This window comes from Ictidomys tridecemlineatus, chromosome 5, assembly GCF_052094955.1.
Source record: "Ictidomys tridecemlineatus isolate mIctTri1 chromosome 5, mIctTri1.hap1, whole genome shotgun sequence".
Classification (NCBI taxonomy): domain Eukaryota; kingdom Metazoa; phylum Chordata; class Mammalia; order Rodentia; family Sciuridae; genus Ictidomys; species Ictidomys tridecemlineatus.
The window spans coordinates 192,448,195-192,463,809 of record NC_135481.1 but is presented as its reverse complement, the minus strand read 5'-3'; the positions used below and the strand labels follow the sequence as shown (position 1 = coordinate 192,463,809).

Genomic DNA, 15,615 nt, shown 5'->3' with positions numbered 1-15,615 from the left:
GACACAGGAAGGAGACAAGCTCATGTACCATGGGGACGACCCTAAATCCCAGGCTCATATGTTAGACAGTCTGCCAATTCCTGCCATCGCCTCCTGCAGAAGGACTGCCAATCTCACGGTGAGTAGCAGCCTCACTGTCATTTTCAGGTTCACCACCCGAGTCAGGTCAGGTCTGGCCTTGTGTGGTGCTGACCCATGTGTGCCTTCTTCTGTCACTGTCTGTCCCCACGTTTCCCCCACAGGGTGCTGCTTTCTTCTTCAGCACCAGGGACTGAACCCAGGGGTGCTCTGCCACTGAGCCACATCTCCAGCCATTTTTCTTTTTTTTTTTTTTTTTTTTTTTTTTTTTTTTTTTTTTTTTTTTTTTTTTTTTTAAAGAGAGTGAGAGAGAGGGACAGAGAGAGAGAGAGAATTTTAACATTTATTTATTTTTTCTTAGTTCTCGGCGGACACAACATCTTTGTTGGTATATGGTGCTGCTGAGGTTCGAACCCGGGCCGCACGCATGCTAGGCGAGCGCGCTACCGCTTGAGCCACCTCCCCAGCCCCAGCCATTTTTCTTTTATGATTTTGAGATGGGGTCACGCTAAGTTGTTCAGGGTCTCACCAAGTTGTTGAGGCTGGCCTTGAACTTGCGATCTTCCTGACTCAGCCTGCATGTGCCACCACACCGAGTGAGTAGTGTCTTCTTATTGACTTGAAGGAAATCTCTGTGTGTCCTGGATGTTAATCATTGGCCTCCTACAGGTAGGATATGCCCCCTGTTGTTCCACATAATGCCAAGTACACAGTGGGCACTAAATAAATGTTTCTGAGTAGAAGCCTCCTGCTCTGCTTGTCTGTTTACTTTCCTGATCGTGTCCTATCATTCCTATGGCCAGTGTTTTGTTTTTTGTGGTGCTGGGGATTGAACCCAGGGCCTTATGTATGCAAGGCAGGCACTCTACCAACTGAGCTATATCCCCAGCCTTAGGGCCAGTGTTTATAATGTGGAGGTGATGACTCTCTTTATTGACAGGTTATGTGCTTTTTAAGTAAAAAGTCATGGGGCCGGGGACATAGCTCAGGGAGTCACCACCTGCTTAGCACGTGTGAGGCCCTGGCTCTCTACCTAGCACCACTGACTGACTGATAAAATGAATGAAGTCATACACCTATGCTTCTACATTTTATTCCACGACTTCCATAGTTTTGCATTTTAGGTTATTTAGTCAACAAGGATCTATTTTTGTAACTATAGGGAACTAAAACATGTAATCTAATTTTACTTTTTTCCAATTAATAACCAATTTCCTGATCCATTTCTTTCTTTCTTTTTTTTTTTTTAAGAGAGAGCAAGAGAGAGAAAGAGGGGGAGAGAGAGAGAATTTTTGATATTTATTTTTTAGTTTTCGGCGGGCACAACATCTTTGTTGGTATGTGGTGCTGAGGATCGAACCCAGGCCGCACGCATGCCAGGCGAGCGCGCTACCGCTTGAGCCACATCCCCAGCCCTTCCTGATCCATTTCTGTTGAACTGTCCCCATATTCCTCATTTTAAAATACATTAAGTCTTGAATTATTTAGAATTATTATGTATTATTTCTTTTTAAAAAATATTTATTTAGTTGTAGATAATCACACAATGTCTTTATTTATTTTTATGTGGTGCCGAGGATTGAACCCAGTGCCTCATATATGCAAGGCAAGCACTTTACCACTGAGCTACAGCCCCAGCCCCATCATGTATTATTTCTATAATAATAGAATTTTTTTTGTGTGTGGGGGGGTGTGTGTACCAGGGATTGAACCAAGAGACACTCAGCCACTGAGCCACATCCCCAGCCCTATTTTGTATTTTATTTAGAGAGTCTGAGTTGCTTAGCACCCTGCTTTTGCTGAGGCTGGCTTTGAACTCTCGATCCTCCTGCCACAGCCTCAATAAATAGGATTTGTTAAAAGAAACTGTCATCTTCTGTTATCTTTCCTGTGTCTCTAGGTTGTTCCACACAATGCCAGGTACCCAGTAGGCAATAAATAAATGTTTCTGAGTAGAAGGCATTGACTTTGTTTCTTTTTAACAGTATTAGAGGTTCACGATAGTTACGGCATCAGCACAGGTATCTCGGATAAGGTCATAATACCAGTGGTTTTCTTCTCGTGTTGCTGGTTTTTCCAATAGACTACACAGAATCCCAACCTATGAATGCAGAAACTATCATGTTGGGTGCTAAGATTCCGGATCTGAAAAGCAAACTGGACAAGTCATACGTAATCCTCTGCCCTCTTTTGCACATGATTGGATTATTCATATCATACATTTTCAGCTGTTCTTAAACTAAGCTACTTTGCAGTAATCTTGAATCTTTTCCCAAATAATGCACTGAGACTCTGGAAATGAGAGCACAATTAGCAGCTCTGAATAGATGCTGGATTCCCGCTCCTCTTTCCTTGCTTTTTGAATGCGTCCAGCTTTAAGGGATTGCTGGGGTGGATTCCGCCATCTCCCCACCCACCCTCAAGGTGCCCCTTCAATTTTCTGACGTCAGGGGCTCCGTGCTTCGCCACACACTTCCAATACTTAGGGGGCCCTCAGAGTTACTGGAAGTCCTGCAAAGCTGTCCACTTATTTTATTGTGGCCCCACCCCTTGTCACCCTTCCTGGATCACAGCTTTGTTTCACTATCAAGATTTACATTTAAATACAGGAGTTGGAGCATCTTGGAGGCTATTAGCAATGAAAGGTAATCAATTGGAAATGGTTCCCTGCTGGCCAATTTCAAGCACAGTCATCACCAAAAACCAATTGTGCTGGCAGCTTTGGGTTTTCCTGAGCATCATTGTCCCATTAAAGGATCCAGGGTTTGCTGAGTCCTGGGATTTGCAGACAAGTTGTATTTCACAGTGTTCAAGCAAATCAAGGCTCATGGGATAAATGCCCAACATTCTTGGGGCAAAAAGTCCAGATTTTTAATGGCTTCTCTTTTTGCTAGCTCAGGCAATAGTTCATGTGGTGAAATTTCAAATGAGTTTATGTTTATAAAGTTTACTACACTGTCAGATTAAGGGGTAGCCAGATATTTTTATTTAACGCACATTACATATTATCTAATATTAATAAGATAAATAGATTAATAAATTAATTCAATTTAATAAGTGATTAAATTGTACTATATTATGTATTAACTATACTAATCATATATTCATCATATGATTGTATAAATATTAATATTTAATATATCACTCAACGTAAATAAGATTTCAAATGCATTTTTAAAAACTCAACTAATGTCAGTAAGAACAACTACTGCTATAATGATGCTCAGCTTATCTGAATTAGTACAGTGCTTAATAAAAAAAATACTTGATTTGGAAAAGGGCACAGTAAACGGGCTTTCAGCCCTGCTGGTACAAGCTCTGTGGAAAGCAATTTGGCAGCATTTAGCAAGGGCCTTAAAAATGTTCAGAACCTTTGACTAGTAATTCGATTTCTGGGAACCATCAGAAGAAAATAGTCCAATACACAGAAAGAGCTTTATGTGTGAGGATGATAAACACAGCATTATTTTTAATTATAAAAAATTAGAAGAAATCCAAATGTCCAATGGTTAAGGACATTTTCTGGCCAGGCATGGTGGTGTGCACCTGTAATCCCAGAGACAGGGGAGGTTGAGGCAGGAGGAGCAGGAGTTCAAGGCCAGACAGCAACTTAGCAAGACCCTGTCTCAAAACAAAAAGGACTGAGGATGTAGCTCTGTGGTAAAGCTACATTCCCAGTACCCATCCCTTCAAAAAATAATCCAAAAGCCAGGTGCAGCGGCTTGGGAGGCTGAGACAGGAGGATCCTGAGTTCAAAGCCAGCCTCATTAAAAGTGAGGCCCTAAGCAACTCAGTGAGACCCCATCTCTAAATAAAATACAAAATAGGGCTGGGGGTGTGTGGCTCATTGGCCGAGTGCCCCGGAGTCCAATCCTCTGTATAAACACCAAAACCAAAAAGCAAGCTCTGGGGATGCCACTCAGTGGAAGAGTGAAGGCCTGGGTTTGAGCCTCAATACCAGGCAGGGCAGAAGAGAGAGAGAGAGAGAGAGAGAGAGAGAGAGAGAGAGAGAGAGAGAGAGAGAGAGAGAGAGAGACAAAGTTGGTTATCTGCCTACTCCACTGCCCCCCAAATTGGTGTGTCACCATGGGGAGAAACTGGGTGAAGGCCAGAAGGGATCCCTCTGTATTATTTCCTAACTGCATGGGAATCTACAGTGATCTCGACTGCAGACTGAAATTCCAACAAAACTATTCATGGCAGGCAGCAGGCCAGCTTGCTGACCCCTGGGTTAGACTCCAGGTCCCGAGTCGTCACCCCCCTGCAGTTGGTTGGTACTGTACCCTGTGCTACACAACTCTGTAGGGCCTTCCCACCATAGGCACATTGTCACCCCATCCCTGTGACCGTGGGCTGGCTACAGCCAACTCGGGGCTTGTGCACGTGAGGTGACCAGAGCCTTCGGTTTTGCATTTGGCCCACCCTCTTGCACTCCCGCAATATGTAGGAGAAGGTCCTGGGACTTGCTGACCGACCCAAGGGAGAGACCTGAACTAGATCTAAAGCATGAAGCCAAGTCCTGTCAACCAGAGGCCTGTAGCTGAGCCTCCCTCGCCATCCGTAAGTGAGAAAAATAAGCCCTTGTGAGGAGCCGGGGCTTTGGAAAGGGTGGTTTGCAGCATCACCCTGCAGTGGCTAATAACTCATCAAGGGCCAACAAGCGGGAGGGTGTGAGTGGCCAGGCAGGGTACTGTGTGTTTTTGTCCATTGTGCCGATGAAGGACACCTGGTTTGCTTCCTGGCTACCAGGAGGGGAGCTGTTCTGCTGTACCCATCCTGCCATGGTGTTCTGCCCCACCACAGGCCGATAGCAAAGGAGCCAGCCAACCATGGACTGAGTCCTCTGAAACTGTGAGCCAAAATAAACCTTTCAAGTGGATTTTCTCATGCATTTTGTCACAGTGAGGAAAAGCTGACTGATAACACCCTAGTCTTAGGAAGCTGGTGGAGGCTCAGACCTGGGGCCCTGGAGCCCAGCACACACGATGGGCCTGGCTCCCTGGACTAGCAGCGAGTCACCAGCAAGTCCATGTCTCTGAAATCAGTTTTCCTTTGCAAAGGGATACAAATGCCTTCCATCACAAAGTTTGACCAGAGTCACATAGGGACATGTGTGACGGCTACTAGCTCGGTCTGAGTATTCCTCCCGTCCAGGACCCTGGTTGGTCAGCCCAGCCAGAGTCTTCATTTCTAGGGTTGAGGGCCCTGCCACTTCCCAGTGATACAAACAGGGCTCCTTCTTGGGTGTGTCCTTTTCTTTCATTTAGAAAACTGGCTACATAATCTGTAGGGTCTGATGCAAAACAAACAAACAACAACAACAACAAAACCCCACTGGACCCAGATGGCAATAGTGGAGCATGCAACAGAACTTGGAGCCAACGGTGGCGACACCGTCACACACCCAGGAGGACAGCCGGGGTCCTCCCTGGGAACAGCTTGTCCTGCAGGCTGCACAGAGTCAGCTCTGCAGATGCCGCTCTCATTTGGATCTGGAATGCCCTCCAAAGGTCCATGGGTTAGATCAGGTCACCACCTTGGCCCCACTGGGAGGTGGTGGAACCTTCAGAAGGTGGAGTTTAGAGGAAGGAAGTTAGGTTGTTGGGGGTGTGTCCTTGGAGGGGACACCGGGACCCCAGCCTTCTCCTGTCTTTTTACTTCCCTGGCACTCTGAGGTGTTCTGCAATGTGTTCCCGCCTTAGCAATAGGGCCAAGCAACCAAGGCTGAAACCTTGAAAATGGTGAGCGCAAATAAACCTTCCCTCTTCTTGATTATCTCAGGTGTTCTGTCACAGTGAGGAGCACTGACTAACACAGATCCCAGTCCCCTCTCGGAGATTCCACAACCAAAGAGCTTCCCAGGGGATTGCAGCAGATGGGCACAGGTGGCACTCACTGGCCTTGGGGGCTGCCATGGGCGACCATGCCCAGGGGGTGGAGGTGCCCTCAAAAAATCTCTGAGAAGACCGAAATGCTGATCTATGGACGGCTTGTGCGTGTGTGTGTGTGTGTGTGTGTGTGTGTGTGTGGTGCGCTCAGGACTTGTGCACCAGGTTTCCATATGGAAACGCTGCCGCCAACCTGAGCCTGCGTTACTGCCCAGACGACAGACAGCACTGGTGGCTCCCGTGTCCCATTCAGGGTTCTCCCGGGCACAGCCGGTCACTCCAGAGGGCGCTGCCTGCCTTTGCCACTGCTCTGCAGTCAGGTGGGGCGGGGGCAGAGGCTGATGGGTGCCAGTAGTGTCAACAGGAGGGAGCTCACCCCGCTCCTGGGGGGACCTCAGGCTGCCACCCTGGACCCCGTGATGAGGAGGTAGGGTGCGGGGGAGGCAGACAAACCACGATCCCCTCACCATCCCAAGCTTCGGTACTAGTTCTCAGCTATTCTTCCCTCCCCACCCCCCACAAAAGAAAGAGGGGTGGGGGGAGGGCATAGAGGGGACCAACTTCCGTTTTTGTTTTAGGCCAGTAGATTTCATCATTAGGCCAGAAGCCTGACAGCCCATTTTACAGATGCCCAAGGGAGAATCAGAGGTAAGATCCGTGGCTGGATGTCAGCCGGAGAGTGCTGCCAGCCGTGAACTCCACCTCCTCCAGCCCCTCCAGCCATCATGGAGGGCAGCTTCCAGGAGGCTACCAGGCACTGGGGAAGCCAAGAGGTGGGGCTCAAAGGGTGCACACTTTGTTAGGAGGTGAAAAGCTCTGGGCTGGAGGGCAGCTCGGTGCTGATGGCGGTGGTCATTCACGGTGAGCATCACAGATGCCCTCGTCTATTCTCCCTGTGCACGTGGAATACATGCACTACTTGTCAAGTGGTTTTAGGAGGCGGCTTCTTTAGAACTGTCCTGTCACCTCACCGCCATGCTGCTTCCCTAACAGCACTGGACTGTGGTCAAGGTCATCCTTCAGGTGCCACACCTGGACACGGGACAGGGGAGGGATTGCAGTGGGCAAGATGGCCTCAGACCAGCACTGAAGGAGGCGCCAGATCTCAGTGACCAAGGGAACACTGAAAGGTCATTGCTTCAAAAACCAAAATGCAAAGCGGTCCACAAACCAACTTGTGAATTTTAAACAAAGGTAGCCTCCCACTCCTCCACACAGAGTCCTGCCTCACAGGACAACCTGTGATAACCTGTTAAGGAGAACAAAGTGGTGACAGGTGGGGCTATTTATTGTTTTCTGATTTAAAAAAAAAAAAAAAAATATATATATATATATATATATATTTTTTTTTTAAATCAGAAAACAATATATATATATATATATATATATATATATATATATATATATATATATATATATTCCATTAAAATACCGGTTCTTAGTGGCTGAGTCTCTTCTGTCCCCTTAAATCTGGGACCCGAGGGGAGTGTCTCTCATGTCTCATCCCAGTTCCAGCTTTGGGGCAGCCTGCCAGAATGCAGTCCAGGTAAAGATATGGCCCAAGCTGGGCAAGATGGCACATACCTGTGGTCCTAGTGACATGGGAGGCTGAGGTGGGAGGATCACAGGTTCCAGGCCAGCTTGGAACTTAGTGTTTCAAAATAAAAAGGGCTGAGGATTTAGCTCAGTGGTAAAGAGCCCCTGGGTTCAATCTGGTTCACTTAGGACTCCAGCTGATCCCTGTAGCAACAGGAATTGAGGTTGGTGCTTTTTTCTAAAGAAATGAATTCAAGGACAAATAAAAATTCCTGATCGATAGTGTCTAGAAGGCAGCAAGAAACCACCAGCAAAGAAGCAAGACTCTTCACTGGGGATTTCACAGCTGCTGAGCCAAAAAAAATCAAGAAGGATCCAGTCCTTCCTAGTACCTCACCTGACACTCACCTGTCTGTGGCACTAAGCAAAGCCTTCTTTAAAGTGGCCACAGAAGTACGCAGTTCTTAACATGTACCCCGCTGCCATGTTGCTTGTACTTGAGGCTCAGCAAACTGTGGCCTCCATCCCAATCATGCTCTGTTACTGCAGACACAAGTTTACTGCTGCGCAGCCCATTCTGTGCCCATTCTCTGCAGAGGCTTTGGTTATGGTGGCGGAGTGGGGTGATCGTTCCACTGCAGCAGAAGGGAGTAGACTGGGCAGTGTTCGCAGGGAATGGTGCCAACAAAACCCGAACATTTACTATTTGATCCTTTTCTGAAAAAGTTTGCAACGCCTGGTCCAAGTGAAGTCAAAGGCAAACGTACTCTTCGACTTCCTCTTCCAGAGTGACTCTACAAACTAGGGCTGGTGTGGAAACGGCACTTCCGTCGCATCTGTAGCCCTCACTACTGAAGCTGCTTCTCAGTTCTACTCCAAGATTAGCGATGGTCTCATCCAGCCGGTGCGTAGCCAGTTCACTCTGGGTGACTTGTATTTAACCTCACCCACTGCCACCTTCTAAGTTCCTTGCCAATAAGGCAGGGGTAAAACCATCCCTGCTCCTGGAAGGTTCCTGCCCTATGTGTCCCTTTAGCTCACTTGTCTCTGAATCCTCACCTGTCTCAAAATTTTCTAAAATTTATTACAGTTTTCAACATCTTCTCTAACTCAGCCTTATTCTCTTCAGCTACATTCTCAGCGTTATGCAAATCCTTATCTGTGGCTCTGCCAGAAAGCTCGGCCTGTTTTAGTATGCTCCAGAAGTTGCTGGGAAGGTCTGGCCTATCACCACCTTGGTCCACAACCCCTCGGCTGCCTGTTGTGAAGTTTTATTGGAAAACAAACACATTTGTTCTTTTCTCATTGTCTTTGGTTATTTTTGTGCTAAAACCCCTGGCTACAAAATGCAAAAAAAAAAAAAAAAAGACTTTATAGTTCCATGAAGCCCGAAATATTTAATACCCGGCCCCAAACTTCTGCTCACCTGTGGCTCTGAGAATCCAAATTTGCTAAGTGATACCAGGTTGGATCAAATGCCCTTGAAGTCCACATAGCTGTTAACAAAAAGCTGTTGCTAAAAGGACAGTCATCTTTCCTGTTTATCTGAAGAGGTATAACTTCCAAGTACAAGAGGCGTTTGTGATTCTGATCCGAGTTCCCACACAAGAGGTCAACCACCTTCTATTTCCAGAAACGCAGATAAGACGCATGACGAAGGCAGAGAGGTAACAGTTGTCCAATCTGCACAAGAGCACCAGCATTCAGCCGCCCAACATTCTTCCAACCCCAAACAATAGTTCCCGAGCAAAGTAATGATGAATTCTATCATGGGGAGTTGCTATGATTTTAATCTTTTCAGACACCACCTGCTGTAGAACTTAGATAGAGTCAGGGTTATTCAAACTGCTGTCATAAAATAACCTACGTACCTTTTGCTATCTTATGAGTGAAATTATGAAAATTTGCCATCACATCCTTTTTTTCTAGTTTATCAACAGTAGATTAGTCCACTTCAAAACATACCTGTTTGGGGCTGGGGTTGTAGCTCAGTGGTAGAGCACTTGCCTAGCATGTGTGAGGCCCTGGGTTCGATCCCCAGCACCACATTAAAAATAAATAAATAAAAAAATAAAGCATTGTGTCCATCTACAATTAAGAATATTAAAAACTAACAACAACAACCCCCCCCCAAAAAAAACCAAAAAACATACCTGTTTGGCTGAATGAGGGCACCCAAGGCTTTATATTAAACAAAGTTTGTATTGAAAGGAAAGACACTGAAGTAGACAAACAAATCAGCTCTGGATAAATGATATATCCACAGGGATCCTCTAGCCTCCTGAGTGTCAACCCCAGGATAAAGTCTGCTTATGAGGGTTAGATTTTCACCTGTGTCATTTAGCAAACACCAAGTGCATTTTGTGCTGCGAAAAACCTCAGCTTTAGGCTGTTCCAAATATCTCACATCCCAGAACCAGGTCCAGAGCTTACCACCCTGCCACTTTTCTTTCTGACACAACTCTTCTGTTGTTCAAATTCTACCGCCCACCGCGCAGGCTGCGCTACCATTAGCTTGACCTTTGGCGCCACCTCCAGGTCAAACTGCATTTTGCATCACTGTAAGGCTAAATCCCAAGTGCATGGGATTTACAATTAAGTCACTGAATGGATGGGGCTCGGGAAGCCTTTCCTCTACCATAACCCGAGTATGGAGGAATGTAAAGAAAAATCGTGTTCCTCTTCTGTCACTCTACAGATGAGTCTGCCTTTTTATTGTAAAACAGATAAAAGAAACCACACAAATGTATAAGGCAGATGCTCTTGCGATCACTAACCAGGTTAAGAAATATAACTTTCCCAGGCCCCCACCATTACCCTCCACATATCCCATCCTCCACTTAACCCTCCCCACTCTACAGATCAGTTCGGTTTTAGTTTTCTACGTCCTCTAATTAGCTGAACAAGTCCATCAGGGATGGGTCAGTTTTAAAGTCGGAGTCCATCACGGACAAGTCTGTCTGCTGGACGGAGCAGAATCCGTGGTCCCCACCTTTGAGCAGCCCAGGCAAACTGCTCAGGCAGTGTCAAGGAGTGTCTCCGTGATGTGGCTCGGGTAAGGCCTGTCCCCATGTTACAGTTGCTTCAACCTGGGCTGCTGGAGGCCCGGGAGGTGAGACAGCCAGCTCCCGAATGGACGGTCCGCCTGGCCCTGCCTGGAACCCCGACAGCCCACCCTGACTGCACTAGAGGCCATGGCTGGGCTCCAGGGGGGCCTCCAGCTGTCCCACAGAGACCAGGGGGCCGAGCTGTCCCGAGGCGCTGCTTTCAGGCGGGAAGGTGACCAAGTCCGAGTTCTTGTTTCCACTCTGGTCGCCGTGCTGCTTTTTATGGCATCTCAGGGAGTCGCCCCTGACGAAGGAGGCACCGCAGGTCTCGCAGCGGAAGGCCCTCTGGGTCACGATCTTGGCCATCTGGTGGGCGCCGCTCTCCCTGAGCCCTTCCCTGCCCTGCGGGGCCCTGTTCTCGGTCTTGACCTCATCCCTGTGCAGCTTGTCGATGTGCTTGGCCAGGCTGCTGGGCCGCTTGGTGTCGAAGCTGCAGAAGTCACATTTGAAGGGACGGTCTTTGCAGTGGACCCTGCTGTGCACGCGCAGGGCCGCAGCGCTGGAGCAGGAATAGCTGCACTCGGGGCACTTCTCGGGGTGGTCGGCCTGGTGCAGCCGGCTGTGCTCCAGGAGGTCGGCCCGGTCCCGGCCCTGGAAGGCGCAGTGCAGACACTTGAAGGTGTGCTTGATGCGGATGTGCGACTTGAGGTTCGCCTTCATGGTGCAGCGCACGTCGCAGAACTCGCACTTGAAAGGCTTCTCCCCCGAGTGCACGATCATGTGCCTTTTCAAGTCCGAGCTGATTTTGAACTTGGCGCTACAGAGCCAGCACTGGAAGGGGGTGTCCCCTAGCAACGGAAGGTGCGTTTCCATTAGAGCAGGCAGCAAACAGAACTCCCCCAAACATGCATCAGCACACCTGGCCGCGGCCAGAAGACCGGGTGTTCCGAACTCCAACTACTGGCAACTTCTGAGAACACGCTTACCCTGGGCACCAACTGACCAAGCCCTCACACAATGGTCCTGTAATGAGCTTAGAGGACCATTACACCCATCTGACACATGGGACAACTGAGGCTTGGGGGTCAAGTATCAGGGATTTGATGGAGATCTCATGACCTCCAAGTCTACTCTGGATGACAGTTGAATTTTAGATTGAAACTCTTTAACTGACATCTTGGAATTAAAAGTGGAAGAAGAGGTGAGGTGTAGGTCACATGCATTTTCCAAATAAAGGTAAGATTTAGGAACAGGCTAACCACAGTGTTTATGTTACAATCAGTTATTTGGCTTGTATTACTAGTTGAAAGTTTTTTTTAAGTTTTCTAACTACAGATTTAGTTTTATGTATAAATTCACAGATGACTGCAGTAGTAGGGACAGGGACACATGATGAAAAGTCATATCCTCTGAGCAAGGATAAGAATGTCACTCATCCCAGCCAGCCAGCCACCTCCTGCAAGCTGTAGGCGATGGCTCCTGCCCTCTCAAGCTACCTCCTAAAGGTAACAGGGTTTAGTCCATCTGAGTGAGGTTCGGTGAGGATCCCTCTCCTCTCCCCATTAACTCCTCACTTAGTAGAAGCAGCTTTATTTGTACATTTAAGTCAAAAAAACGTTTCCATTCTGTCCTGTGAATTCCCATATGTTAGTCATATTCAGATTTCAACTCTGGAACCAAACTACAAATAATTTAAGTGAGGATAGAGTATGTGATATTTGTCAGAATCAAAGATGGCACCAGAATAACAACCATCTTCTTATAGGGCCATCGTCACACCCAACCAGTGGCTAGTGTCAATGACCATCAAGGTTAAGCTGTTCTTTTCTTCACATGCTCATTTTTGGCCACTACTTAGCTTGGTTCTTGATTGGGGCTGTGCGGTTTTTGAGTTAAAAAAAAAAAAACTCACATATATCAAAAGTTATCCAGTCTCTTAATTTTTACTTCATGTGATTAAAAAAAATGCTTTTTGTGAATTTTCCCCACCCCTCAATGTTCTTTCATGTATTATCCCGACACCTCTCCTTGCTGCAATGCCAGGTAGCTATACTCCATCACACACAATATATTTCATGACACTGTGTTTCCTCCCTTTTTTTGCTACAAGAGTATCTTCTAGTAACTTCCACTTTGGTGGCTGGGAGAACAGTCTTGAATCCTTACATTTACTTCTATTTCACACTCATACACAAGACAATTTAGCTGGGTACAGAATTCTAAGGTCAAAATCATTTCTCAACTTTGAGGGTGAGTTTCACCATCTCTAGGAGGCGATCTGCCGAGAAGTCTTTCTAGGTATGGCTCTTCCCTTCCAACTCCCTTCCTCCTGGTTGGCATCTTGTGAGCTCTCTCATTTTCCTGGCCCCTTATAATTGTGGGATCCTTTTAGTTGCTCATTTGATTTTCTCACTTCTATTTCTTTTCTTCCTAGGCCTCCTCAGAACCCCACGTTACAGTTTTTATTCTCAGTTCTCTACCCCAATTTCCTCCACTCATTACTGGGAAACTTCTTTAACCTTATTGCTAATAGCTCTGGGTTTAGTTCATGTCTTTGTTCTATCTCTTCATAGAGCTCTAATGTTCTAGATGGAACATTTTTGCTAGTTGTTGTCAGCAAACAGAAAGCAAACTTTTTTTTTGTCTATTGCCTAAGGACCCTCTTACTTTGGGGATTCATTATTGGTTACAGTTGGTACATTTCATGTCATGTCATACATTTCTTTCAAATAGCTCACAATCCTTGGCTGACCATATTTAGAAAGATAGCCTGGTTTAAGGATGAGAACTTGATGCCTGCTTCTGAGCAGACTGACTGGTTTTTGTATGGGTGTTGGCTTCTCCCCTGAGCTTTGAGGCCTTGGCTGTCTCCTTGTCCACTTGGCTAACTCCACGTCGAGAGCTCGAAGGGCATTCAGACATTGGCTGGAAAGATTGGCTCTCACCTTCATGGCTGCCTGCATTTGTCAACTTGGATACAGCTCTCTTTAGTCAATTTTAAATGTTTGCATTTTCCTATCTGCTTGATGCCATCCATAAACTCTTTAGAAATGCTCATCATGAGCCTCACTAAGAATGTTTCATCCCCCCAATTTTCTGTGCCACAATGGGTTGGTCCTGTTTTTCTAGAATTTTGGTGGGGTCCACAGCAGGGAAGGAAACGTTTCAAGAAGTCTGATTTGCAATTATATTCAACTGACTTTGCCACATCCCCTGGTTAAACCACACAAAGTCAAATACTGAAACGCCCAGTTTCCAGAGCCAATGTTTATTTGAGATACATCCTTTGTTGCTTGGCTGTCATACTGAGTGCCCATCCCAACCTATATTTCCGCAGGTAAGTTATAAAACTCAGCCGTCAGACTGTTTTACTGAAAGCTGCTGTTGTGGTAAAGAAAACCTTGACAAGTCACATAACCACAAACTCCAAATTCCTTTGCTTCTACCACCATGTCATTTAAAGTTGCTCTTGTTTTAAGTAAAAGGAGGTTAAGAAATTAGAGAAAAGCAAGGTCCTGAGGTCTGTGGGCCAGACTTACCTGTGTGGGAGCGCAGGTGGACGGTGAGCTGGCTGGAGTTGCGGCTGGCGTAGGGGCAGAGCTGGCATTTGTAGGGCCGCTCATCTGAATGGATCCGCAGGTGCTTCTTGAGGCTGCTGCTGTCCACGGCAGCATAGTCACACAGGTGACACTTGTGTGGTTTCACGCTGGTGTGACACCGCATGTGCATGGTCAGGTTGTCTTTCCGGCTGAAGCACTTGTCACAGAACTCACACTTGTGTGGTTTGTCTCCTTCAAACACATAAGGATTCAAGGTTTTAAGTGTCAACTAACCAGGAGGACGACAGATTGAACCAAGATGGGCAAATGGCCTCTGCCTCCTTTCCCAAGGCCTGAGGACGGGGAGACCCTGACTGAAGGCTAAATCAGCACATTGGGAAAAAGAAGCATGCCATTCATTGATGGCTGAGAAAGAAGGAACCCTCAGGGAAAGGAGACAAAACTCAGATGGAAGCAAATCATAGGCCAGACTCCCTTCTGTAACCAAAGGGAGTGGTTACAGAAGTAGCCAGGACCAGGGCAGCAGGTATTGGGGGGCGGGCCTCTGGCAGCTTTCTGGCTACTAGTTGAGAATGCTCAGGTGGACTTCTTCCTTTGCTGATGCCCTCCAGTATACTCACTGTCACCCAGGCTGGCAGTAAATGAGGATACTGAGGCCTGAGAAAGAGTACAAGGCCTTGGTAGCTGGAGAGACCCTGGTTAGTGGAGAACCCCATGTCCAGGACCTCTCCAGCCAGCACAGAGTTCCACCCCTGCAACTACCCTCGGCTGATCCAATAAACATGAGATCCAAGACATGCCCTACTCAGAGCTTGCAGCTGTTAAAGCAAACAGGAGTTCTGAAATTATGGAAATAACCAGGGGAGGCAAAATAAGACTTATAAGTAGGCTGACTAGCAGAGAGGCACTCAGAGTCACTGGTAATGATGGCAGGAGAAAACCTTCATGTGCACACGGTTGTCCACCCAGGCTGTCCCCAAGAACCGCCAGGAACATTAGAGTGGAGAGGCCGACAGCAAGGAGCTGCAGCCTACCCACACACCATTCCTTTTTTGTTGTTGTTACCGTTACCAGGGATTGGACCCAGGGCACTCGACCACTGAGCCACATCCCAGCCCTATTTTGTTTTATATTTGGAGAAAGGGTCTCACCGAGTTGCTTAGCATCTTACGGTTGCTGAGGCTGGCTTTGAACTTTCGATCCTCCTGCCTCAGCTTCCCGAGACACTGGGATTATAGGCATGCACCACTGTGCCCAGCTACACATAGACCATTTTCAAATATCTTTGCATGACAGTGTTTATGCCTTTCTTGCTGGCTTGCTCCCAACCCCAGTCTTCACCCTAATATAACCACAGTCTCATCTTAACTGGCAGCTAGGGAAGGGGGGTGGAGTAATGGTTAAATGAACAGTGGCATATGGTGTTCTGTAATTCGCTAACTTCAGCCAGCCTGATGAATAAAATATAGTATCCTCATCAAACTTGAACTTCATTGCTTACGGCCT

General features: G+C 47.0%; 1 protein-coding gene across 2 annotated transcripts in view; it reads right to left on the bottom strand.

The window, feature by feature from the left end:
• Window positions 1-10,178: 10,178 nt before the first annotated feature.
• Window positions 10,179-15,615, bottom strand: part of Zfp64 (ZFP64 zinc finger protein) — a 71,658-nt gene continuing 66,221 nt past the window's right edge. For both annotated transcript variants that reach the window (XM_078051901.1, XM_021726329.3), the window contains 2 exons: window positions 14,089-14,340; window positions 10,179-11,397 (listed from right to left, as the gene is read on the bottom strand). In XM_078051901.1, the coding sequence (XP_077908027.1) occupies window positions 10,688-11,397; window positions 14,089-14,340 (962 nt within the window). In that variant the 3' untranslated portion in view covers window positions 10,179-10,687. The remainder of the gene's footprint in view (window positions 11,398-14,088; window positions 14,341-15,615) is intronic.